Here is a 27,262-nt window from a genome sequence, read left to right as displayed (position 1 = left end):
TCTTTAACTCTGTGAGTAGATCGCAGTTTCTTGGGAGTTGGCCACCCCTGATATAGATTATAGAAATCTATCCTGTCAGTTTTGAAATATGATCTGCAGTTTTAAACTTACAATACTTTTGCTGTGGTTTTCTTTTTCATTTTGAACTGCTGCTCATTAATACTGTTACATAGTTAATGTATTAATATTGTCATTTTAACTGCTCATTTGCAGCTACCCATTTGTTGCTTTTATTTTTGCCACTATTTTCACCAGACATTGCTTCAATGGTTGTGCTTGGTTTATTTATTTAGTTTTAAGGAAGCAGGCTATAAAAACAGTATTTAAAGTTACAGGTAGGTAGCTGATGGACTTCCATTTCATGCGGCTCAATGTGGTGCCTTTCATAGGTCTGGTACCACTGGTACCAGAGCCTGCAATAAACCCAGATGCCAACTTTGCTGCCACATACACCTGGACAACATCATTACTGGCCCCAACAACATCCAACATACCATCTCAGGACTATTTCATTGCTCATCTTCTAACATTGTGTATGCCATCAAATGCCAACGGTGCCCTTCAAATCTCTATATTGGACAAACAGGCCAAACCCTACGCCAAAGGATAAATGGACATAAATCTGACATCAGGAACCATAAGACTGAAAAACCAGTAGGAGAACACTTCAATCTCCCAGGACATTCTATACAAGATCTCAAAGCAGCTGTTTTATTACAGAGAAATTTCAGGAACAGACTGGAAAGAGAAGTTGCTGAATTGGAACTCATTACCAAGCTTAAAACCATGGAGACACCTGGGATGAATAAAAACATTGGATTCTTATCTCATTATGCATGATCAAGCTTTCTTTAGCGCCTCAGCCCTTGCTTCCCCCCCCCCCAGGACCAATTGTAGTCATCAGCACTCGTTAACAGCCATCTACAGGTTTACCACTCCCATCAGCCCATCACCCATTCCCACCCACCCCCACCCTCTGAATATACATAAGGGTTTGGTGGATTCTATTTCAGTGTATCTGACGAAGTGTGCATGCACACGAAAGCTCATACCAAAATAAAAACTTAGTTGGTCTTTAAGGTGCTACTGAATAAATTTTTTTAGTATTTAAAGTGAAATGAACAAAATGTAAGTGAACAGACTGGGCGCCTTTGAAGAGCTGCCTCCATGAGGTTCAGGGTGCAGATGGGAAAGAACAAAAGCAGAGCCTGGCTGCAGGATCAGCCCAAAGGCCCATCTAGCCCAGCACCCGGTTCTCACCATTGCCCATGTTAATGGAAAAGCACCCAGAAGATGCCTATTGTGATGTCCCAAATGCGCAACTTGCATGGAGAGGCCCGCTGCCTGGGATGCTGGAGGGAGGAAGAGAAGCTTCTTGAAGTGTCAGCTGAGCAGAGGATGCAAAGAGCCCCTTCCCAGAGGGCTGCCCCTGAGTGCACCCAAGGAGAATTAATTTGTTGCCTGGGCAAAAGAAGTGAACGTTGTGCTCTTGTTTTCTCCCCATCCTTCCTGTGTCAGCCAGTTGGCGAAAGATACAATTTATGCCCCCCCCCGCCCTGTCAGTGAGGGATGGCACGCCAGACTTCCTGCTAGTGCTAAAGAGAGGATGGCGGCCTTTGTGGCCTTTATTAGCATTTATTCAATTCCCCGGGTCAAGAAGACAATTAATGCTCACCTGCCTCGGACATGTCCACTGCTCTGCCATCCATCTTTAGAGAGCTGGCCAGCAGAGGCCAACGCTCAGGCTTATCCAGGCACACAGGGACTCCAGAAGCCTCTTCTTGCAGTGCCCCCCACACACACCTCAAGAGAAGCCCCCAAGCAGGACCCCAGCAAGCAAAGAATGTGAAAAGAGCCTGCTGGATCAGGCCAATGGCCAAGCTAGACCAGCACTCTTTTCCCCCTGTAGCCACCCAGATGCCTCCAGGGGAATCCCCAAGCAGGATTCACATGCATAAGAAGGCCAAACTGACCAGAGTAAGTACAAATCCATGAGGAAAGCTTTCAAAGTGGGATGAATCACCCATGGAAGAAACACAGCCTTGTGGGGTGAATGCAGGAGGTCCAGGGTCCAACCCCCCAGCATCTCCACGGAGGTCGCCAGGCCTAGGTGCACCACCAGCTTGGCTCAGTCTAAGGCAGCTTCCTTCCTGCATTCCTATGGGAGAAAGGATTTATTTTTAAGGGGGGGCGGGGGAGAAAGCCAAGAGGGAAGAAGGGAAATGACAAAAGTGCAAATCAGAAACTTGCTTGGGAGGTTGTTCATTCTGATGGCCACATGCTTGCATGCACGAGCTCTTGCTGGCCATGGGTTCTCTGCGAGCAAAAGGAGCAGGCTGCAGTGGAGAGATCGCTCTCCTTTCCCTGCAGTGGAGAGATCGCTCTCCTTCCCTGCTCCAATCCCCCTCCCTCCCTCCTTCCCTTCAGAACGGAGGGAGAAAAATCAGCACAAAATAAAATTGAGGTCACAGCCTTTTGTCACATCTATATCTATCTATCTATCTATCTATCTATCTATCTATCTATCTATCTATCTATCTATCATCTATCTATCTATCTCTTCCCCCTCCCTCTCACTGGGTGGGTTAAACACCTAACCCCACCTAACCCCCCCCATCTGTCCCCCTCCCTCCTCACAATTCCTTTCAAGTCCCAGTTGGCTTTCCTGGCAATTTTCCACCAGCAATAGCATTCTCTTTCTCTCTCTGGCATTGGCTGTGCTGCAAAACAAATATCTCTTGCTTGGTCCCTGTTGCATCCCTGGGCTCATCAGATAAATGATGGAAGCTGCTGAATCGACAGATTTGGATCCCTTCAAACATGCAGGAAAGTACACATTGGCCATCCCTCCGCCCGCCTCCTTCAGTTCAGGCTGAAACTGGAGACCAGTGTCCTTGTCCTTCTGTGTTGCCAGCTCAGGCTGCAGAAGAGGCGCCTGGTCTGGCTCATGCCAGCAGGTGCAAGCCAGCCTGGGGAGGAGGCCATGTGGTTAAGGAACATCAGAAGAGCCTGCTGGATCAGGCCATCCTGTTCTCACAGTGGCTGACCAGATGCTTGTGGGAGACCAGCAAGTGCTCTTCACCTCCTCCTGTGGTTTCCTGAAACTGCTATCCAGAAGCTTTGCTTCCTCCAACTGTGAAGGAAGAGCAGAGCCATCCTGGCTCCTACCCATCGATAGCCCTCTCCTCCTCCCTTGTGAATTGGTCTAATCCTCTTTTAAAGCCATCTACATTGGTGGCCATCACTGCCTCTTGTGGCAGTGAGTTCCATAGACTAACTATGCTCTGTTTGAAAACCCTTCCAGCAGTCACCTTCATTGGGTGTCCCCATGTTGTTGTTGGGGGGGGGGCTCTTCTCTGCACACTTTCACCACACATAAAAGCCCCAGACGCTGCAACCTTTCCTGCCCAGGGAGCCTCCTCCATTCCTTGTGGTTTCTCTCTTGGTTTTTTTGTGATATTGGTGCTGTCCCACACCAGCTGCATTGCACCTCTTCCACGGAGAGAAACAGTTTGGCTCTGAATTACAAGTCAAGAGGATCTGCTTTAATTCTACTGCAGCTGTCCTTTCACGCAAAGTGCAGGGAAAAGAAAAGTGTGTGTGTGTGCGTGTGTGTGTGTGCCCGCATATACTTTCTATCTGTCCAGGAGTGGGGTGAGGAGTGACCCTGGGGGAGACGAACAACCATCACACTCTATCCACATGGCAAATGAGACCACAGGCCTCCAAAGTCTGCTGACTGGGTGAGTTTATGGCAGAGGTGAAGTTTGAACGAGATCCTTTTTGCTTTGGAGTTCAGTCTCTTAGCCACTCTGCCATGGGCATAGCCAGGATTGAGGGGGTGGGCAGAACTGAGCTACCTGCAACACAATTGGTCAGCTGGTTAAACATTTTTATTTATTTTCCTGTTTTTTGGGGGGGGGCAGCTGCCCTCTGGCTCCCTCTTGGCTACACCCACGCCCTCTGCTACTCCAACTCTCTCTTGTAAATATAACATTTAATAGAATAGCTCTGCTCTTTCAAAGTAGAGGGTTTACCAATTGTGCCAAACGCAAGCTGCTAACCAGATCATCCTGAGCCGTTGCGAGCAGATATTACAAGGCCTCTTTAGAGGGATTATAATTTACAAAAGCAAAAGAAAGCTAGATGTGTACTTTTCAGCCTTTAAGCTTGGCACTATGGAACCCGCTAGTTTTTACACGGAATAAAATGCAGAGGAATGTGGGTATGAAAAAAATAGGAGCCCTGTCTTAACTTGGTTGTGCTTACATTGTGGGTCACGGAGTATGGGGTGGCAGAACACCTGCTTTGGGTGCAGAAGGTCCCAGGTTCAATCCCCAGCATCTCCGGGTATGACTGGGAGAGACTCCCTGCCTGAAACCATGCAGAGCTGCTGCCAGTCAGTGTGGACAGTATGGAGCTAGATGGACACAATGGTCTGATTCAATATAAGGCAGCTTCCTATATCCTTACCTACTAAGACTGCAGTCCTAACCTACTTTAAACTTGGAATAAGTCCCATTAAATTCCATGCAGTTTACTTCTGAGTGCGTAGATGTTGGTTAGGTTAGCAGCTTTAAGGCTCATTTACACTTCCACTAGGAAGCATGGGGGGGGGGGGTCCAAGCAGCTTTCCGGTTGGTCAGCACTTTCTAGGTTTGACCTGTTTCCCCCTTGCTTCGCTCCTTTCCAGGGAAAGCCCCTTCTTTAGCTTTAAACTGGAACAAACAACAACCCATCAATTGAAAATACAAGACAGAGCGGGAGCCCAAGGTATTTTGCTGCTTTAGGTGAAGGACAAGGTGGTGCCCCTCCTCCCTGGCATCAGGCATGCCTAGCAGCCCCCTTCTCTGGCCTCCACATGCTTCCCTCCCCCAGCTGAAACTAGACTTGAGCCAAGTGTGTTTGCCACAGCCCATGGAACAGACTGCGGTGTGTGTTTGGCTGAGGCTTGTTTAGTTTCTCTGATTTGCAGATGTGCCCATGGAGCTGTCTGCAAAAGTTGGCAGTCCCTGAGAATCCCATACAATTGGGAGAGGAATCCCACATCAACGCCCATGAGAGATGATATTCTCTGCTGAGCAGAGGGTGCTTAGGGGGATGGAAGGAGAATGCTGCCTCACTCTGACAAAGGATAGGGCCGGGCCTGGGAATGGATGGATGGATGAAAGCAGAACAGCAGAGCAGAAAGGGAACCAATGAAAGCCCAATAAAATGTAAGAAATGGGGATAAAGAAGTGGCATAATCCTCTATTCCCTGGATTGATTTCCATCTAAGGCATGGCACGAATGTGCAATTTCTGCTCATGTGCCCATCTGAATTCTCAGAATTCTCTACACACACCTGTTGTTCAGGTACAGGCAGTCCTCCCTGGGGGTCTCATGCTTGGTTGCAAGCCCTCTTCTGGTGTTCTGAAATTCAACTTGCAGAGAGAGGGAGCAGGGCCACGAACACCAGCCCTGCCCCCCAAGGCCATATCTGGATCCTTCATGGGAAGGACTGAAAGGCAACTCAGCTGAATTCACTTTGTCTCCCTGCCATGATTGGGAACACTTGCGAAATTGGGATTCCTGCACATTCAGCAGAATATATACATTGAGAACCTCCCAGTTTAGACCTTCCTACTTAATACTGGAAGGTTGGGGATGAAGCCATACTGAGATGGGCAATTCATTCCCTGTGTGTGGGATGCTTTTGGTGTTGAATTCAGGATTTAATTCCTCCTCCCCTCTATTTGTCTCTCCCTTTCCTCCTGGGCCAATTTATGGGATCTATTTTTAATGTGAGCCCTTGAAAGGACACAGACCAATTTAACTGCTCTTTTTCACCCCAAGACCCGAGATGGAGTAGAATGCAAAATGAGCCCATTGACTCAGTCAAGATAAAGGGGTGGGATGGGGGAGGGACATCATCATCATCATTAATATACCGCCCTATATCCAAGGATCTCAGGGCAATTCATAGAATAAAATCAAAATATAAAACCACAAAAACATAATAAAAACAAAAACAACCCAATAGCCCCCACTCTCCCCAAAGGGCATAGGATGTAAATCAGATCAACCAAAGACCTGGTTAAAAAGGAATGTTTTTGCCTGGCACCTAAAAGTGTATAATGATGGAACCAGGCAAACTTCCCTGGGGAGAGCATTCCACAGATGGGGAGCCACTGCAGAGAAGGCCCTGTTCCCTGTCTCTCGAGGAGGCGGCACACGAAGAAGATGATCTCAGTGTTTGTGTAGGTTCATATGGAAAGATGCAGTCCTTGAGGTCTTGTGGTCCTGAGCTGTTTAAGGCTTTATAGGTCAAAACCAGCACTTTAGGGACAGAAGGCAGAGGGGCAGGCAATAATTGCAGCTGTCAAAAAAGAAATGGAAAGAGGAAATGAAGGATGGGTTGATGGAGACAGGACAAAAATGGTGGAAGAATAAGAGCCACTTGAGGATGTAGAAGAGAAAAAAGAAAGACATCCTTGGTCCATCGTGGCCAGGATTGTCACCATCAAGGATGGGAAACCCCAATAGCATCATCTGGCCCTCCAGATATATTTAACCGGCCCTCAGGACTCTTCTCAGGCCACAATCCCTCCTCGGTTGCACCCCCCTTGAGTGTTTCTGCCTGGCTGGAATGCGTTCTTGAACTCTGACAATGACTCCTGCTTGTCTGAACAGAGGAGAAGAGAGAGGGGTGTGTTTGGAAAGGAGCCAAACATTTAAAGCACACAATTTTGCTCAAAGAATCCTGGGAACTGTAGTTGGTTAAGGATGCTGGGAATTGTAGCTCTGTGCTGGAAAACTACAGTTCCCATGATTCTTTAAAGGAACTCACATCTTCTAAACGTGAATTGGAGGTGCTTTAAATGTATCATATGGACCTGCCCTTAAGTGTATAGTTGTTTGACAACTCAGCAAATCACTCTGCTTAGTTTCCTTTTAAAAACAGTATTACAATAATTGTTCCTGTTTCTCATTGTTATGCTATCGTGGATTGTGTTTTGTTTGTGTACCACCTTTGATTCAGTAGGATGAAGTGAGGTTTTGCAGTAGAAAAACAAACAAACAAACCATCTGACATGTGTTGGCTTCCACTCATTCAGGATCCCTGGTCAGCTATGGAATAATTATATCTTTGGATGATTGACTCTTTGGATTAAGAAAGGGGATAGTAAGGCTTTGGAGGTGGCTCTGGCAGCTGTTAAAGGCTGAAAAAAGGGAAATGGACTGTGGGCCAAACAGGACTTCATTGTTAAAGGCATTTTTGCATTCAACAAACAGGTTTTTCAGAATGCAAGTTGCATCAGCTAGAGAGGAAGGGGACTGATAATTATCAGGATCTTAGCAGGTGTGGAAGGAACATTTAACTCTTTACTACTCTGCTTGGGTCCTGAGGAAAATTCCCCCTTCAAAGCAAGTACGTATAGGCATTAGGAAATTTTCTGTTTTGGTTGCTTTTCTGCTTTTACATGTTTTCATATTGCTGTTTTATTGGTTTTTACGTTGCATTTTTGCTCCAATGATATACTGCGCTGCCGTGTTTTTCAGACTGTACACTGCTTAAGAGATTTTATTTTATTTTTTACTATTAACTTGCTTGTAAATGCCTTTATAAAAATATATAAATAAAGCTGGCAGTGTCCTTTGAAGCAGGGAGCAGAAGACAGAAGGAGATGTGGATTTGCAGAAAGGGGAGCTGAAGAAAGCGTACGTAGTAGCCTGTGGATCAAGAGGCAGCCAGCAGCAATTACAGTCTGCAGAGCACAGGGAGGAGCACAAGGGGTCTGGGTGGATCAGCCCTTGGCTGTGGCTTCTGCTGCTCTTGCAGCCGTTGCAAGCTGGCCGCCCCATGGACATGGTGAGAGCCAGGAAGTGACCATGGCTGTAATGGACATATGGATCCAAGCTAAGCTATCAGCTCTTTGGCTGCAACCTCCTAGCTCTGCTTTCTTGTGGCATTTGCATTCAGAGTTGAGAGCATTTTTTGTCCATGGACTTCCCAACAGCTGGAAACTGAACGCAAGGCCATCCTCCACTTTGCCAGTACTTTGGGAAGCCCATAGGTCAGCAACAGAGTGTCTGCTTAGCATGCAGAAGGGTCCAGAGTTAGTCCCTGCTATCTCTGGGGAGGGCTGGGAATGTCCCCCTGCCCAAATCCCTGGAGAGCCCCTTACAGACAGAACTACTCACATTAAAACAACAACACCTGCTGCTATTGGCCACTCTGAGTTGCTGGAAAAGAGCAGGCTGCACATCAAAACCAATCCATAAGGAGTTTATCCTGCCCTCCCTCCAAGGAGAAAGGATGGTCCAGGCCCCTTTATCCTCACAACAGGCCTGCAAAGTAGGCTAAGCTAGGAAGGAGCGACTGGTCCATGGTCACCCAGTAAGATTGCATTGCTAGATTGTACTGGGCCTGGTTATTATGGGCTGAACTTAAGACTTTAGCCTGCTCTTGTGGCTACTTTCATTTTCTTATGCAATTGTGTGTGAAGCGGTTGATCAAGAAACAGCGTCTTCTTCTGAGCCTATGAAAAGAAGTAACCCTGTGTTATATTTTTTTAAAGGTTCTTTTTAAACTGTAGAGATAAGAAAAATCAGGTATGTCATCCTATGGTAAAATTACTTGTAGTGAGCAGAGGGCCATCATAGAATCATAGAGTTGGAAGAGACCACGAGGGCCATCCAGTCCAACCCCCTGCCAAGCAGGAAACACCATCAAAGCCTCTGCTTAAAGACCTCCAAAGAAGGAGACTCCACCACACTCCTTGGCAGCAAATTCCACTGCCGAACAGCTCTTACTGTCAGGAAGCTCTTCCTAATGTTTAGGTGGAATCTTCTTGCTTGTAGCTTGAATCCATTGCTCTGTGTCCACTTCTCTGGAGCAGCAGAAAACAACCCTTCTCCCTCATCTATATGACATCCTTTTATATATTTGAACATGGCTATCATATCCCCCCTTAACCTTCTCTTCTCCAGGCTAAACATACCCAGCTCCCTAAATTGTTCCTCATAAGGCATCGTTTCCAGGCCTTTGACCATTTTGGTTGCCTGAAAAGGCTGTTAGGCAGGAAGGCTTTCCTCTGCCTCTACCGATGGAGACAGTCATGCCTCTGGCGAGCTCTAGTGCTCGTGTCATCTCTGTGTTGTGGCATCGGATTGGCCATGGCGCGATCAGGATGCTGAACTAGGTGGGCCATTGGCCTGATCCTGCAGGTTCTTCTGACATTCCACTTTTAAAGCCATCTGAGTTGGTGGCCATCACTGCTTCTTGTACTTTGCTGCTGCGTATTGTGCTGATCGAGACCATGCTTGGGACAATGTACCTTCTTTCAGATCACCACTCTTTCTTAGTCACAGGACATTCCATGATCCTGGCAGATTCCCTGACAAGTGATTTTCTGCCTCCATGACCCAGTGGACAGATGCTCCTGGCCTTCCACAAATCCCACTTATCAAATAGAAAAAGCTCCCCACTCTCCATATAGTTTATCTTCCATTCTCATGGTTGATGGCGCTTTTTTTTGCCCTCCACTTTCAGGTGTTTCTTTGTCCTAGTCCCCCCTGCCCCCCCTATCTATAATCCAGGGGAAGATGTGATCATTTCCCTGTGCTTGGCTGTACCCATAACTAACAAGGCATGACCATGCAATACACAAGATCTGCTTTCCGATAGCTCTCCGCATACTTGTCCAGACAGTGTGGCTGTTCATGGGTATCCAACCAGGGAAATCACCCAAGAGGCAGCATCCCATGACTGGAGGAGAATTGGAAGGTAGGCTCCAACAGGCCCTTTTAAAAGCATCCTAGTCCTGTCCTGTCCTGTCCGAGCAATCATTGACTCACAGTTGTGCCCCGCCCCCTTTTTAAAAAAGCCTTTTGAGGAGACGCAGTCTTAAAAAGTGGTCAGCATGAGTCATTTAGCATTGCCCTTCTCCAGGATCTCTGGGGTCTCTGAAAGGTAATTGTTACAGACAAGGTCACCAACCATTTGGGCCTGCCCCCCCCAACACCCCTCCCCACCTTCCACCATGAGCTGCAGGAAGGGGGAAATTTGGGTTGCACTCTCATGTACCCTCCAATGTCCCTAAATGAAAATAGGAACATATCTCACTCCCCCACAACTGACCATACTTGTGTGTCTCCCCCTCCCTCCACGGAGCATTTCTTATCAAACAAAGGGCAAGAACCACTTCACCAAAGGGACACACGTCCTCCAGCATCCTGAGAAAACCCCTTAACCCTGGCTTGGGTAGATTTATGGAAAGAAAAACACACACCAATAAATTAATTCTAGAAAGGGGCGAGATTAGACGAGAACACACAAAGCATTTTTTTTAAATGGAAACTCCTTGTGCTCCGCTCCCCTTCCCCTTCCTTCCTTCCTTCCCACCCACCCATGCACCCCTGCCCTCTGCCTGCCCATCAGAGCTAGCGTGTCGTGTGGGGCTGGGCTACGGCTTCCTTGCCTGCTCCCCAGCAGCTGCCCAAGGGAGGAGGCCAGCGGAAGCAGCAGTGGCCATGGAGAGGCAAGGGGAGCTCCCTCACAGCTGCTGCTACTACCACCATTTGGGACAAGCGGCAGCTCTTCCTCCTCCCTACGTTTGGCAGTGACACTGGTGGCAGAAAGAGGGACATTTCAGGATCAAATCGGAAGCCTGGGTGGCTTTTGTGATTTTGGGACTGTCTCTTGAAAATTGGGGCATTTGGAGGGTATGGGCTGAGTCAACACTTAGCTATCATGGAACCAGACCACTTGCCCACACAGAGCCGTCTCCTAAGCGGCACTTGCCAATCTGTTCCCAAAGGCATCTCCCAGGCAGCGGGTGGAAAGGAAGAGTTCTCTCTGGGTCTGCCTTCCAGCAAAGCCAAGTGACACTTAGCAATGAAGAAAAGAAAAGAAAAAGAACAACATCCTGGTTCTTATAAGCCAATCCAGACTTTCAGACAGGAAGGAATCATGACCTTGGGATGTCACAGACCACAGACTTATTGTGGAAAGATACTAATGCATCTCCTATCCGAGGCGCGGGGAGGAGGTTTGTGTGTGGAATCATGTCATGTTGCTGTATCTCCAATGCCACATGGATTTCCACAATCTATGTTTCTTGCAAATGTGGCACAAAGCTTCTAAAATCCTATCACTTTTTACCAGACCACCGAGAGCTTCATCTAGGACCTCCAGTCTTACTTAAGATCATTTGTCTTCAGCTGAAGCAGTGGAACATAAGACAAGGGGGTGCATTGACATCCTTTGCAGGGTGTGCCAAAATAGGATGGGGCCCCTTTGCTCTTGGTCTCTTGCTCCCGGGCTTGGCACTGGTGGCCACAGGATCCTGCACCATTGGTGGTGAGGAAACTCAGGCCCAGGGCCCAAGGCAGCCCTCCAGGCCCCCTTCTCTAACCCTCAGGGTTCTTCCCAGGCTACACATCCTCTCCCCCTAGGTCACATTCTTCGCTGGTCTTGCTTCACACCCCAAGTATTTTTGTCTACAATGATAAATTAACATTTGTTGTGGCACCTGCTTTTACCTCCACTACCACTGGCGTGTTGTCCTTGGAAGCCTATCCAGAAGGGAGTGTGGCCCTCAGGCTGCACATTTCCCCCACCCCTGCTTGACAGTATGCAAAGGCACCTGCGTGGGCAATGAATGAGATAGTGCACCCCTGACCTAACATTTTAAGATGCAGCAACTGTAGCTCTCTTCATTTTGGCATTTCAACATCCTAGAGTAGACCGCACTTCTTGTATTCCACAGTCATTGGTCCACCCACCTCTGGTGCACCAATTCAGATATCCACACTGGCTTGCTCTGACCCTTTCTCCAAGGTATTTAGCTTTTGTTCATATGCCTGCATTATTTCTATTCCCCCCCCCCTACACATTGCAATTTTAGGCCTCCTCTTTCCATTCCGCTTTCCCTCTCCTTCCCTCTCCCTTTTCTTTCTCCATTTCTTCAGCGCAACATTTCTCATCTCCATTTCACGGTGTCTTCCTTTCCCTTCCTCTATCAAATCACTAACCCACGGCACCCCACGCAAGAGCCAGGCGGCAAGTGCAGGCACCTCCGGACAGGCAGGCTCCCTCCCTCCCCGCTGGGCAGGACAGCGGCTTCAGTCCCTTGCCAGTAAGCCATGGAGCAAAGGCGAGAGAGAGGTCAGTCGGTGGGGTGTGTGAGAGGAGTGCTTGCCTGGATGAAGGGATGTGAGAATGAAGAAAGTGCCCCATGGAGGAGGAGGTCTTGCTGCCATTGCTGCTGCTGACCCAGATCCACCCCGGGCACCCCTAGAGGCAGCTGCCTCCTTGATCCTTGCCCATCCTGGCTTATAAAAAGCTAGCCGGGAAGGGCTGGGCAATGGGTTTCACAGGTTGGTGAATGCTTCTCTCTGTGAGCGAGCCTTCCCAGACCCGCTGAAAGAGAAGGTTATTAAACCGCTTCTTTAAAAAACCATCTTTAGATGCGGCCAATATAGCCAACTATTGCCCAGTCTCAAATCTTCCATTCTTGGGCAACATGATTGATCGAGTGGTTGCTGAACAACTCCAAGTACGCCTGGAAGAAGCAGAACATTTGGATCCCTTCCAGTCGGGATTCAGGCCTCATCGTGGGACTGAAACTGCCTTGGTCACACTGGTCAATGATCTTCGGTGGGCTAGGGACAAGGGTGAGAGCTGTTTCCTAGTTCTGCTGGATCTCTCAGCAGCTTTTGACACCATCGACCATAACATCCTTCTGGACTGTCTAGAGGGGTTGGGAGCTGGGGGCACTGTCATACAGTGGTTCCGCTCCTTCCTCCTGGGCCGTGTTCAGAAAGTGGTGGTGGGGGATGAGTGTTCAGACCCCTGGGCTCTCACTTGTGGGGTGCCTCAGGGTTCTGTCCTCTGCCCCCTTGCTTTTTAACATCTACATGCAGCCGCTGGGAGAGATCATCAGGGGGTTTGGGCTGGGTGTTCATCAGTATGCGGATGATACTCAGCTCTACCTCTCTTTCAAATCAGAACCAGTGAAGGTGGTGAAGGTCCTGTGTGAGTGCCTGGAGGCGGTTGGAGGATGGATAGCGACTAACAGATTGAGGTTGAATCCTGACAAGACAGAACTACTGTTCTTGGGGGACAGGGGGCGGGCTGGTGTGGAGGACTCACTGGTCCTGAATGGGGTAACTGTGCCCCTGAAGGACCAGGTGCGCAGCCTGGGAGTCATTTTTGACTCAGCTGTCCATGGAGGCGCAGGTCAATTCTGTATCCAGGACAGCTGTCTTATCAGCTCCATCTGGTATGCAGGCTGAGACCCTACCTGCCCGCGGACTGTCACGCCAGAGTGGTGCATGCTCTAGTTAATTCTCGCTTGGACTACTGCAATGCGCTCTATGTGGGGCTACCTTTGAAGGTGACCCGGAAACTACAACTAATCCAGAATGCGGCAGCTAGAGTGGTGACTGGGAGCATCCGCCGAGACCACACAACACTGGTCTTGAAAAACCTACATTGGCTCCCAGTACGTTTCCGAGCACAATTCAAAGTGTTGGTGCTGACCTTTAAAGCCCTAAACGGCCTCAGTCCAGTATACCTAAAGGAGCATCTCCACCTCCATCGTTCTGCCCAGACACTGAGGTCCAGCACCGAGGGCCTTCTGGCGGTTCCCTTGTTGCGAGAAGCCAAGTTACAGGGAACCAGGCAGAGGGCCTTCTCGGTAGTGGCACCCGCCCTGTGGAACGCCCTCCCACCAGATGTCAAAGAGAAAAACAACTCCCAGACTTTTAGAGGACATCTGAAGGCAGCCCTGTTTAGGGAAGCTTTTAATGTTTAATAGGTTATTGGATTTTAATATTCTGTTTGAAGCCGCCCAGAGTGGCTGGGGAAACCCAGCCAGATCGGCAGGGTATAAAAATAAATTTTTTATTATTATTATTATTATTATTATTATTATTATTATTATTATTATTATTATTGCCTCATGGACCTGGCTGTGGGCTTCCCATCATGGGCATCTGACTGGCCACTCTGAAATCAGGATGCAGGACTAGAGAGGGGCCTTTGACCCGAGTCACCTGGGCTCTTACGGTTTTATGAAGCTGACATAGTTTTCTAAATCTTTAAGGTGCCACCTCGCTCTTTGCTGGCTCTCCAGACTCCTGGCAGTAGCAGCAGCAAATCCCTGTCAGGTGGGAGTACATGAAATGAAAGCGTAATGATACACCAATTTCCATGTTGTCGAATGAGGGCGACAAGCAAAGAGGTGCGGCTCTGAGGTTAATATGCAGGGGATAGCGGATAAAACTTCCCAAAGCCATGAACTAACATGGTCAAAACTGAAGTGTGTATACCATTGACCTTGCAGATCATGTCATGCAGTAGTAACTGGAAGTGCCACCAAATAAATTACATTATAGATACAGATGTTCTCATCAATGGCCAGGACATCTGAGAAGATGTGAGGACAACTTATACGGCTTTCTTGTTGCTTGAGGTTAATGGAGTTGTATTTATGCATACCAGCATTGTCATAGCTGCAGATTTGACATCACTGCTGCCATTTTTTAGAGGCTCGTATGATTTTAATTTACTTTGTTAAACCTCTGCACTTTTTCTGCGGATCTTTACAGTGTTTAGTTTATTGTTTCATGTTTAACCTGTTACTGAATGGAATATTCTTGAAAGAGTTATTGAAATGGGTTGTTTGATATGCCAGTGATATTTCTTTTGCTATGTGTTACTGCTTATTACCTAGTTACTGTACTATTCTGAAGCTGCCTTGGGTGCAAATTCTCTTGCAGGGAAGAAAGGGATACAAACTGAATTAGGACACTCAATGGCTCCCAGCCAGGCTGGCTCTGCTCCCCCTTCACTGTCAGGCATTCAGGCCCCTGAAGACCAGGTGCTGGGACTCAATAAGTGGGGAGAGCACCACTGTGGGGCTTCCCATGGGCATCCGGGTGGGTGAAAACCAGTGTGGCGTAGTGGTTAGAGTGTTGGACTACGACCTGGGAGACCTGGGTTCAAATCCCTACTTGGCCATGAAGCTCCCTGGGGTGAACATGGGCCAATGACAGCCGCTCAGCCTGACCTACCTCACAGGGTTGTTGAGAGCATCAAACAGGGAAAGGTTTGAGCTCCTCGGAGATAAAGCAGGATAGAAATGGGGGGAGGGATGAAGTAAGAAAGAACGTCCTTATGACACAAACACTTTTTTTTTACACCCTGGTCTGGTTTGGATGTCTTGACTAATAAAAAATGCCAGGTAAAGGTGTGTGCTGGTGAGGTGCTTGGCTGGGATGGGGAGGGGGGCGGATGTGGCCTAGGAGGAGTTTCAAAGGCCAAATAGAAAGATTGGGGTGTGTGTGTCACATTTGATCCTCAGGCATCAGGCTCACCAGCCCTGACATAGTGTGCTATACTCTTCCCAGAAACTCAGAGTAAGCCCCCTCCCCACAAATGTTTCTGCCCCCCCCAAAGTGAGGCTATAGGAACCTGGGAAGCTGTCTTCAGGGCAGTCTCAAGCAGGTCGGGTGCCCTGGTGCTGAGGGGCGGAAATCGCTCCAGCGCCCCCGCCCTCACAGGGCGCAGCATGGTTTCCGTGCGGCTTTGCTGCGCAGCGTCCTGCCTACCGGCTCGGCGCCTTGGCGCACCGCACCCCTGGGAGTCTACCTAGAGCCAGCCCTGGCTGTCTTATACCGAGTCAGGCCTTTGGTGCATCTAACTCCATATTGCCTGCACAGCCTGAAAGTCGCCCTCCAGGGTTCGAGGCAAGGTTCTTCCCTAGCCCTACCTGGAGATGCCCCTGGGAAGGGAACCTGGAACTATTCTGGATGCTACGCAGGTGCTCTACCTCTGAGCTACAGCCCTACAGCAATCAGTATTGATTAGCATATGCAAATAGCATGCAAATCTGTGCCATACCTAGTGATGCCCAAGGGAGAAGAGACTAGCAGGTGGCTGTGCTTTGCATCCTCTGCAAAGACAGGTCAGGGAAGGATGAAGCAGAAAGACGTCCAAGTCAGATTCATTCCTCACTGTTACATAAAGATGGAGTGAATCTGCTGGCATCACTTATTCCGGAAAGGAGGCAGTCCAGGGTGTGGGCTTGTGCACAAAGGCCAAAAAGGGGTGACTTGTGGACCATCAGATCTGTAAGCCTTTCTCTGGAGCTAACTGCTTTGGCACTTCCCACCAAGATAAAGAGCGATTTCGAAAGCAAGACACCCTCTTCTCTAGCCAGTTTTTTTTTTTAAAAAAATATATATACTGCAGAATATGTGGGCTATTTTGAGCTGCTCAATACTCTTTTTTCCTGATGGAATTTTATGTATGATTCCAAAGCTGGCATACTTCTATTCCAACATTACAAGAAGCCTTGGACATTTCTGATGTGAGATCTGCTGTATGTAAAGAGGGCTGAACCCTGGAAAGGGCAAAAGACTGGATAAAAGAACAACTGATGATCAAATGCTGTTAAAGGCATGGGAGCAAGGGCCAGGAAAATAGTTGGCAACCTTAGCCAGGAAATAGCCAGCCCTTCACATACAAGCCACACTCTTTTTCATAGGGTCAGAATAGTAGATCCAGTCCATCGTGACCCTGACTATTAGGGCAGGGCCACCTCCAAGGCAGCTGCATTACCCAGTGGCTTGGGTGATGTTCTGCCGATCCTCGAGTCTCTGGGATTTCACATGTGGGTCCCTGAACATTCTGGAGAAGAAGGAAAGGGAAGCTAAAGAATAAAATAAAAAATTATTTCTTTGGAAGTTGCAAAACAGGAGGGCCTAAGCTATCCTAGCCCCACTCTGTAGCGATGAGAGGTCTCATCTCTCGTTCTCTCTCTGCAAACTATTCCTGAGTTATTTCCCCATTTATAGGCTGTTTCTGTGGAGCTGATGGCCATACTCCCAACTGGAAATTGGCATGTGGAGATGTTTGGCTGTACAGAAGAAGTGGAGGTGGAGAGTGGGGGGGGCAGGATATACACCCCAAGATTTCTGGGAGAAAAAGAAATGCTTCCTACCACCATCGTTACTATCTGAGACAATGGTCCCAAATCATTTGGGGCCACCATCCCTTGGTTCCATAAACTCATCCCCAGAGCCCCCTGCCCTACTCTACAAAAAGCACTATTGAGAATAGAAGTTTGCACAATCTACAAAGGAAGAAAACAGCACAGTGAAATTCAAAACACAAACAATTAATTGCACATTTATCTAGCTGAAACTAGTTTAATTTGTTAAACTAAACTGATGAGCTTGATCCAGGGATACCAGCTTTTCAAAGTCAGATAGCCATTTACACTGCCAGTGCCCCCCCTGCTGCCCCCTTGCCTCTTAGCCCTAAGTAATTACACAGCCTGTAGGAACCACTGATCTAAACCCAGGATTGTCCTGAAGCTGCAAACCTTGTCTGCTCCATTTTTTGCCCCTCTCCCAACTTGGGAAAAGGATTTGTAATTGATGCATTCTGTATGCTGTGTTTTGGGATTATACAGTCAATTAGATGATCTTTTATTATTACTACAAGGCATTTCAGTGACACCAGAGTGGTTCAGAGTGAAAAGGCACACAGGGTTCCTGAGCCTAGAACAGTTGTGCAGGAGGGAGAATTTTGGCTGGGATATCTCATCCCCCCCACAGTGCTGGGGTGGCAAAAGCTGTCATGAGCCAAAACTCCTTCTTCCTACATGACATTCACGACAAAATTCCTATCTTCCCAAAGCGTGTGTTCATAAAATTCTTACTCCTTCTCAAAGGTTTTATAAATGTGGGTTGGAGGTGACAAATTGGATTGAGAAGAGGCTTTTGACCCTCACCATTTTGCCCCCGGGGCGTGATCTGAAGGAAAGCAAGACTGCGCCTTCACTGAAGGGAATGTGGCCTAAATCTGTTTAACACCAGGATCCTACACAGCTCTGCATGTTTCCCTAAAATGCCCTCAAAATGTTTTGGAGCACAATTTCCCATCAGCTCCAGTAAGTGCAGCCCAGGGGCATGGGTGATATAGCCCAAGACACCTTGAGGGCACTGGACTGAAGAAGGATACAGGACTATATGCTTTGGGGGGGGACCTCAGGCCCATCCGCCCAATGCAGCCCCCACTCAATAGAGCGCTCAGACGGCAGACTCAATCTTGGGGGCGTGGGTTCGATTCCCACATTGGACAAAAGATTCCAGCATTGCAGGAAGCAGGACTAGGTGGCCCTCCTGGTCCCTTCCAACTCCAACATCCAATGATTCTATGAAATCCTCTCCATCTTGCTTTGGGGACTCTTGCCCTGGCCATGCCAATGGCCACCTCCGTTTTGCTGGCTGGAATATGTATTTCAGCTCTGGGAATTCTTTTGGCTCACCCAGACAGAGGAAAGAGAGGGTGTGAGACAATGTGTAGGAACTCATGTGGAGGCAATTTTTACATGTGTTGCTCCTCCCCCTTTTACCTTGGCCCCACCCACTGCTGGCATGCAGCCCCTGGAAAGTTCCCCACAAGGATTGGGAGCCTTTAGCCTGAAAAGGTCCCCCCACCATTCTTGAACTACTTTGACACCAGAGTAGGCCAAGAGCAGTCCACCAAAGCCCCAAAATCACGACTCTCCAGGCTAGCTGAAAGCCTAGTAACTGAAAATGCCCAAGACTGAACTTGGATCCTTCTGCACGCAAAGCCCAGAGCAACAGAAGACGAAAAGAGAATGGAAACATCTGCTCTGGCTCCTCCTCCTCCTCCTCCTCCTCCTCCTCCTCCTCCTCCTCCTCCTCCTCCTCCTCCTCCTTCTGTTTGCTATTTTAAAGCCCAGGGCTAGAGGCAGAATTGCTCCTTCTGGTAATAAAACCCACAACTGCTTAGAGAAAGAAGAGCGGGTTGTTATCTGGGATCAGGGCTACCACTTCCAAACCACTTCAAGACTACTTCCAAAAAGGCATCACAGGAGAGGTCTCGGAAGCAGCTGTATTAGCTTGCATGGGTGTGGGTGTGGGTGTGAGTGAGTGTGTGTGTGTGATGCTCTATACAGTAATCTAATGGATTGTATATTCGTTTTCCACCCTCCATCTAGGGAAGGAAGAGGAAGGACCACAGTTTGATGGCACACTTTTGGCAGGCTGAGCTGGGAAGGGCCTTCAGACAGGAGGTTCTCCCTGGCTGTGCTAAAAGCATCCAAGTGATGGACTGTGTGTAGGGAAAGTGGTAAAGGTAAAGGGACCCCTGACTATTAGGTTCAGTCGTGACCGACTCTGGGGTTGCCTGCTCATCTTGCGTTATTGGCCGAGGGAGCCAGCATACAGCTTCCAGGTCATGTGGCCAGCATGACAAAGCCGCTTCTGGTGAACCAGAGCAGCATACGGAAACACCGTTTACCTTCCCGCTGTAGCGGTTCCTATCTATCTACTTGCACTTTGAGGTGCTTTTGAACTGCTAGGTTGGCAGGAGCTGGGACCGACCAACGGGAGCTCACCCTGTCGCAGGGATTCAAACCATCGACCTTCTGATCAGGAAAGTGGTAGGATCTACATTTATTGATTACTAGCTGTACCTGGCCACACATTGCTGTGGCTCAGTCATGGGCCCCCTCCACTCAGCGTCCCCACCCTAGCCACATGATGTCGAGACATCCCTGTCTCTGGTCCCCCCGCCGTGTAACATCATCTTCCTCCTGTGTGACAGCAGACGGCACCCCGAGCGCTCTCTCTGGCAAATCCCCCCACCCCGTCCCCACCCATTTATCCTCCCGTAAGGCATGGGCCTCCTCCACTCAGCATCCCCGTTCCCCACCCCAGCCGCACACCCCTGTCTCTGGTCCTCCAGCCGCATGATGTCATCTTCCTTCCATGTGAGGGCACCCTGCCACATTCCTCCTCCCCAAAGGCATGGCCCAACTCCACTCAGCACCCCTGTTCCTCACCCCAGCCCTGTACCACAACCCAGATGTCATGACACCTCTTTCTCTGTGATCCCTCCCATCTCTTTGGACGTCTCTGGTCATCTTCCCTCCAGCTCTCTCTGCTCATCTCTGGTCATCTTCCACCCGTGTGATGGCACCCGTCAACCCGACCCCTCTCTCTCTTCCACCCGCACACCCCATGTGCATCTTAGGCCTGGCCTGCTCCCCTGGCTGTGCTATGCTGGGCAATGCCATGCTACTGTGGTGTCACAGGTAGTGACATCCTCAGTTGTGCTGCTTTGACATGGTTTTCTAGAAAACAAGTTCTAACTTCTCACAGGTATGACATCTGTCCAATCTAAGTTTATACAAACATCTACGTAGTGGAGTGGAACATTGTGTGAAAATTTCAACGCAATCGGTCAAGCAGTTTCAGAGGGAGCTGGATGTGTACGAATGGGGACCTTTTACATTTATAAATATATATATATAGATGGAGTTTTGCTCCATGGAAAAACATTTGCATCAAAATGCCCCCCCCATGTTTTCTTTAATTGGGTAGATTGGGTAGATTTCAGCAAGATTTGGATAGCAGGTGGGATGCCTGATCAGCACTGGGCACTTCCCTAAAAACATGGCACACAGCAAATTCCTGCCACATACAACCTGAACTGACTGAGAAGCAGCCCTGGAGCTCTGAGAGAAACTCAAAAGCAGATTTTTGCTTGGGTTAGGGCTGCCCAAGATGTTTTGCTGCCTGAGAAGAAGTGCAAGGTGGCACCATGACCTTCCCACATCTAGAAACTGACTGACTGGCAAGTGAATCTCATTTTAATATTGGTAACGGGACTGAAACCTTCAAAGACCTCCATCGCTCCTGTGGGCAGCTATTGGATCGAGAGACAGGACATGAATCTCCCTGCTTGGTCCTCTAGGGAGAAGGATGGAGCCAGAGGGCTTAGGAGGCACAGCCAGGGGGCTGCCTTCACTTTCTTCAGAACGTGATGCCTGGGATGCTGATCTCACCCTGCCTCAGAGCAGAGCCAGCCCTGACTTACATATGCAGATTGTTCCAGTGCCTGCCTTGTGGGCTGCAAGAGGCAGCTGGCTCTGCCATTCTGCATCTGGTCAACCAGATGCAGGAAAACCTAAGAAGAGCCTGGCTGGATCAGACCAAAGGCCTCTGTGAGGGGCAAGGGAGATCGCGAAGCCCCTCCCCTCCTGAGTTCCAGCCCAGCCCCGAGCGAGGCTGAAAAGAGGGAAAGCTCCAGCTCAAGCGGGGAAACAGGAAGTGGGATCCAAGGCTCTGGCAGGGAAAGAGAGCCATCGTCCCAGGTGGGACAGGAAGGGGGAAGGAAGGGGGGCAGGCCAGTCCCCCCAACTCCGGAACTTCGCAAAAGGCGTCGGGGGAAGAGGATGGGTCTCCCCAGGTTATTATGCTGGCGCAAAACGCGCCAAAAGCCACTGGGAGGTTCTGATTCAAGCTAAACAGATGGGTCTTTGTAAATAGCACTGCCATTAGCACTGTAAATACTCAGCACCAATAAAACCATAAAATGCAGAGCTGTGTAGAGTCGTTACTCTGAAGTAGCCTTCTCCAGGCACCCTGACAGCCTCGCATGCCCAGCATTCTGTTCCTACAATGGCCCACCAGATATGCACCTATGGGAAGTCCACAGGTAGCGCAGGAGTGCAATAGCCCTCTTCCACCCTGTGCTCTCCAGCAACTGCTATTCAGTTCATGGGGGTAGCATGCAGCCATCACAGCCAGCAATAACTGCTGAACTGTACCAAGCCAAAGAAAGCCAAGTAATACATCTGTTGATGCTGAATCAATTAGCTTTAGGCCAACCACGGCTGAGAACTATTAGAATCATTTACTGCAGGGATCCCCAAACTAAGGCCCGGGGACCGGATGCGGCCCAATTGCCTTCTAAATCCGGCCCGCGGATGGTCTGGGAATCAGCATGTTTTTACTTGAGTAAAATGTGTCCTTTTATTTAAAATGCATCTCTGGGTTATTTGTGGGGCATAGGATTTTGTTCATTATTTTTTCTTTCCAAAATATAGTCCAGCCCCCCACAAGGTCTGAGGGACAGTGGACCGGCCCCCTGCTAAAAAAAGTTTGCTGACCCCTGATTTACTGTATTCTTATGGAACAGTAATTGGCAGCAGCACAATGAAGCCTAAAGTCCCATTTTTCAGATGGGAAACATTGAGGCTCATAAAGCAGGCACAGAAGTGCAACCTAAGTATGAAATATCATTCCTAACGCTAGCTGTGTATGTCTACTACTCCAAGCTTCACTTTTCATGGTTACTCTGGTTCTGCTGTTGGGAGTCAGAAGTCCTCACCAACTATTTGCAAATTATCCAAGAATCTGCCAGTAGATCTTGCTCTTCCTTCAGCCCAAGATCAGCAATAGCAGGCATTGTGTCTGTCTCTCATCCTTCTAATTGAGCAACCCTTGCTAAGCATCCAAACATCACTGCAGGATTCCCCAGAGCAGCCTTTCCCCAACCTGGTGCCCTCCAGATGCTGTGCACTATAACCCCTATCAGCTCTGGCTCGCATGGCCAATAGGGACATAAGAGGAAACTGCTAGGAGCCGAGGGGGTCTTCACCTCAAAATATTTGACGCCCCCCCAAAAGTTGATGGACATTGCCATTCAAATGGTGTGCATGCACTGCATCATGGGATCGATTACGTGGGGCAGAGCTCCCCCCCCCCATATTTTATTCAAGTTGTCACCCCTGGTTAGGGATGGTGGAAGCTGTAGGCAAAAAAAAATCTGGAAAGCACCAAGTTGTGGGAGGCTATCCCAAAGGCAGTCTGAAAAGCCCTGGTATGCCATGTAGTAGAATTTAAATTGCTGAAATGCAGTGTTATATTGTGGCCACATAATGCAATGCCATTCAGAATACAGCATAACCTGCAATAACAGCTAGTATTTTTGACAGGCAACTGCTTATGAGTTGTCATATTTGAAGCCTGCCAAAATCAAAAGTCTAAATAGTGCCCCAAGTTTCAAGGTTTCACATTCAAAGCGCAAATTCAAGGGCGCCTTCAGCATTTTTCTTTCAAAAGGAGCCTGGTGAGTTCTGGGGGGAAAGGTGGGTATTCATTTTTGCTCTACCAAGAGGTCCTTGGTTCATATTCTGCCTCTTTCATAAGCTCAAAATACTCAGTAGGTGGCCCTAGGCAATCCACTTTCTCTTTGCCTCAGTCGCCCCATCTGCAGTATGGGAACAATAATACCTCCTGCCTTATACAACTGTTGTAGGTGAAGTGCTCTGGACACTAAAAAGTAATATATAATAAACATGGGCACTGAGCTAACAACGGTTAAGCACTTTTAAATGTTATTTATTTCAATTTAAATACATGCTCTCTCGCCCATTTAATTCACCATTTGGTAGTTGCTGGATTGCATCCTAGGCATAGCTGCCAAGTTTTCCCTTTTCTCGCGAGGAAGCCTATTCAGCATAAGGGAAAATCCCTTTAAAAAAGGGATAACTTGGCAGCTATGATCCTAGGTTGGTGTAGGCATCATAGCAATAGCAATTTCTGTGCATTTCCAGCTGTTTTCACCACTTCTTCATGTCCTGGAGTCTCCGGGTTACTCTCCTGCATGTCCTAATCCAGTCTTCCCCAACTGGGTGAGGTTGACCTCTTAAAAAAAGTTTGAGCTTTTTCACTCCCAGAGAAACCTCTTATCCTCAGGCCAACGTGCCAAACTGGCCCACTCATATGAGGACTTGCCTGAGTCTTTTGCACAGATGTGCACCAGTTGCTGATGTATACACACACACACACACACACACACACACACACACACACCTTGTGTGTCAATGTGCTACATTTTCATTTGTCTGTCAGTTTCTTTGTCCAGAGGACAAGCAATCTCAAACAGATGAATACTCTGGTGATGGGGAGTTGGCAAGCTTTCAAAACACACAGAGCCCTTCTTCTCTGGAAGGGGGCTCTATATACAAACCATTGCCTGCTTTAAATTTCTGATGTATGTAGATCCAGAGTGGCTGTAGCAACCCAGTCAGATGGGCGCCATATAAATAACAAAATTATGATTAAAATTATTACTTGGAAGCTCAGAGGCAGAGCACAAACTTTGCAAGCAGAAAAAGTCCCAGATTCAGAAAAGGATCTCAGGTCCCCAGGCTGAGAAGGGCCTCGGTTGAAGCCTCCAGAAGCCACTGCCAGTCCAAACAGCCAACAATGCACAATGATGTACCATGAGCGAACTCGTCAGCTTTTAAGGCTCATGTCCTGGTGGGCATCTTCTGTTTCTAGGTGCCCCATTCTTAGTACCAGGACATGGCCTGGAATGCCAGAAATACAATCAAGGTAGTGCCACTGGGCATGTGCAAAGTCCCAAACCCCTGCAACCAGCCCACAGACAACAGAGTGTTGGGGTCAGATAGCCAAGGGGCACAACACCTTCTCTGCTCCTAGAAGGTCCCAGGTTCGATCCCTCAACATCTATAGTCCAGGGGACCAAGTGATGAAAGATTTCTTAAGTCTGAGATTCTGGAGACCCCAGCCAATCAGAGCCCATAGCACTGGGCTAGGTGGGTGAACAGTCTAATCTGCCATATGGCAGCTTCCTAAATGTGATTCCAATGCAGCTTAAAATCTCTGCACTGCACTGTGCTCTTGCTCTCCCAGGCTGCAACTGTTATGGTTTACATTTTTATTCTTTGGTTTCTACCATGTTTGTTATATTTGTACTTAACTAAATCAATAAGAAGGAAAGGGGAGGGGGGACTAGGGACCTGCTTTGATAGCAACATGGCCTTTAACTGCCTCCTTATAGCTTAAGACACCCAGGTAAACAATAACCTTAAACCCAGCTGGGTGCTGGCCTGGACACCCAGGGGAACTTTGCTTCCGCCGACCCTCCCAGTTACATCCAGCAGAAGGTGACCAATGTTCAGTTCCCAGCTCTCAGCCCAGGGGGCCAAGGGGCCCATCAGGGCAAACCTGAAGAGGCCCAGCCATTCACCCTGATGCCAGGGGGACCCTGTGCAGCCTGTTTCTCAACCCCATCTAAGTACCTCCCCCTCCCCCTGCTTCACACACTTCCTCCCAAAGGCGATAAGGGGGTTCAGGGGGTTATGGCTAAAGATGTGGGGCCAATGGCTGTGCAAGAGATGCAGCTCTCCTCACACGGAGACCTAAGCCTGGGCCACAGGGAAAGCCAGTGGGTGATTTTGTGGAGGGGTGGAGAGAAAGAACAGAAGGAAGGGAGGGAGGGAGACATTGTTAAAAAAAACCACACACCCAAAAGCCTCCAGCTCTGAGGCATCATCATTCAAGAAAACATTGTGCCTTGGCTGCTGGGGGGTGGGGAGGCTTTCTCGACTCATCCAACGCAACACATTCCTGCACTCGAAAAGGACTGACCCCCAACGACACCCTTTTCTTCTAGACCCCCTGCCTGGTGCGCAAACACATCTAGAAAGACAGAAAGAGAACGGACAGGTCTCCTCTGCTAACAGATCTGCCCCGAAGCACCCAGTCCCTATCCCTTTCTACAAGGCAGTCACACGCACAACCATAGAAGATCGGGACAAAAGAGAAAGGGACATGCATTGCATGAGAAAAGGCGACCCAGAAACGCTCACCTGGGACAAAAGACCCAGAGATGATGCAGAAGGGAAAGGCAACACCTCGACCCCCACCCCGTCCATTGCAGGATCCACCCAGAGAGATCTCTCATTTTTTACCATTTAAAACCCTCCTCCTTCCTTAGTCCAAAAATAATGCCACATAGGACCATTGTACACCCAAACATCAATTCAAGCAACACATACACAGCCCCACATCTGTTAACACGAACACACACCTGGCAAAGGTAAAGGGGGGGAAAGGCATCGCTAGACAATAAACACACCCAGATGTCACTCCCAAAGAACGCAGCTTATCCCGTATGTACCCCCCCCCAAAAAAACCCAACTATTCTCCTGGTGCATATATAAAATCAGCCAATGCTTACTAACCTCAGAGCAAATTCACCCAAAGCCAGCAGGCTCCATAGGGTAAACCCCGAAGACTCAGGGAAAGGGGGGGTGATAGTAGGCTATTACTGCCTTTTTAACAGCTAGGAGTACCGAGACTGCATGCTAGAAGGCAGGCTGTGGACGGGCTGGTGCAGACTGGCCCTCCAACACCAGCTCCCAGAGCAGACCCCCTCCAGCTCACAGCCGAACCCCAAACCCCTCACAATCCGGTGCACCCCCTTCCCAATCGAGGCAGGAGCAGCCCATCCGGTTCAATCAATCTGGGGGGGGGGACAAAACAAAACCCTAAATCACGGGAAAGGCAGGCAACCATTACCCCGAGCATCTCAAAAGAGCCAGGAACCCGAAACCTCCACAGCCCCCCGCCCTAATTCTGAAAAGGATAAATACACACACATCTCGAGCGGGAAAGGAGGAGCTCTCCGCCCCCCACCCCCGCACCTCTAGCAAGCTCTCCATCGCCACAGCATCGAATCTGGAGCACTGTGGAAAAAGGCAGCAAACTGAACCCCCACCCCACCCCAAACCCCTCCCTCCTATTAAGCCTGGCTCGGGTATCTCCGGCACCAAACCAGGCGACCCCCGCCCGCCCCACCACCTATTACAGCGGAGCAGCACAATCCCCCGAGCCGCGAATTATGCCTTGACACCCCCCCCCCCAGGATCAAAATCCGGACCAACTCATCCCTCACCTTCGCCCCAACCCCGCCCGGACCCCACCTCCCGTTTCACCCCCCCCCGGTCGCCCCTCACCTGCATCTTTCATGCTGGCCGCCCGTCTCCCTCGCCCAGAAATGGCACCGCCCGCTTCGCCCAGCAGCGCTGGCTCCCCGGCCGTCCTAGCTCCTCCGCGCCCGGCTCCACTCGGGACTCCGCGGCGCCTCGCCCTCTTTCCGGCACGACGGGGCCACCGCCCGGCCCCTCCCGCAGGCCAGCGGCGGGGCTCGCTCGTCTCTCGTCGGTCTGGAGGCGCTACTGGCAATTCCCGGGCGCGCGCGGCGCTCCTGCCTGGGCGGCGGCGGCGGCACTGCAACAGCAACGGCGGCTCCTGAGGGCGCCTGGCGAAGGGCAGGTGCGACGGCGCGCGGCCCGGCAAGAGCGGCTGTACACGGGGCGCGGGCGCCGAGCAGCAGGCAGCCGACGGGAAGCGGCGCGCGTCGCCCCGTCGACGCGCAAGCGGGCGGGCGGCGCGCTGCGCTGGGACCGTCGCCGCTTGGAAACGGGAGGGAGGGACGCGCGGGGAGGGGAGGGAGGGAGGGGAGCCACCGATCAATGGGGCCGCCTCCTTCCTGGCTGCAGGGAGGGGGCGAGTTCTGCTAATCGCCGCCGGAACAATCCAGGTGCGCGCGGAAGGGGAGGGGGGTCCCTGG

The 27,262-nt window shown here is 49.5% G+C and overlaps 1 protein-coding gene across 1 annotated transcript in view; it reads right to left on the bottom strand.

Annotated features, from left to right (window-relative positions):
• Window positions 1-27,057, bottom strand: part of LINGO1 (leucine rich repeat and Ig domain containing 1) — a 75,177-nt gene extending 48,120 nt beyond the window's left edge. Inside the window, exon 1 of the mRNA XM_035112587.2 lies at window positions 26,646-27,057. Within this exon, the coding sequence (XP_034968478.1) occupies window positions 26,646-26,651 (6 nt within the window). The 5' untranslated portion in view covers window positions 26,652-27,057. The remainder of the gene's footprint in view (window positions 1-26,645) is intronic.
• Between the last annotated feature and the right edge of the window lie 205 nt (window positions 27,058-27,262).

Source organism: Zootoca vivipara, chromosome 9, assembly GCF_963506605.1.
Source record: "Zootoca vivipara chromosome 9, rZooViv1.1, whole genome shotgun sequence".
Taxonomy (NCBI): domain Eukaryota; kingdom Metazoa; phylum Chordata; class Lepidosauria; order Squamata; family Lacertidae; genus Zootoca; species Zootoca vivipara.
Note: the sequence above shows the minus strand (reverse complement) of the source record. Positions and strands in the feature narration are given on the sequence as shown.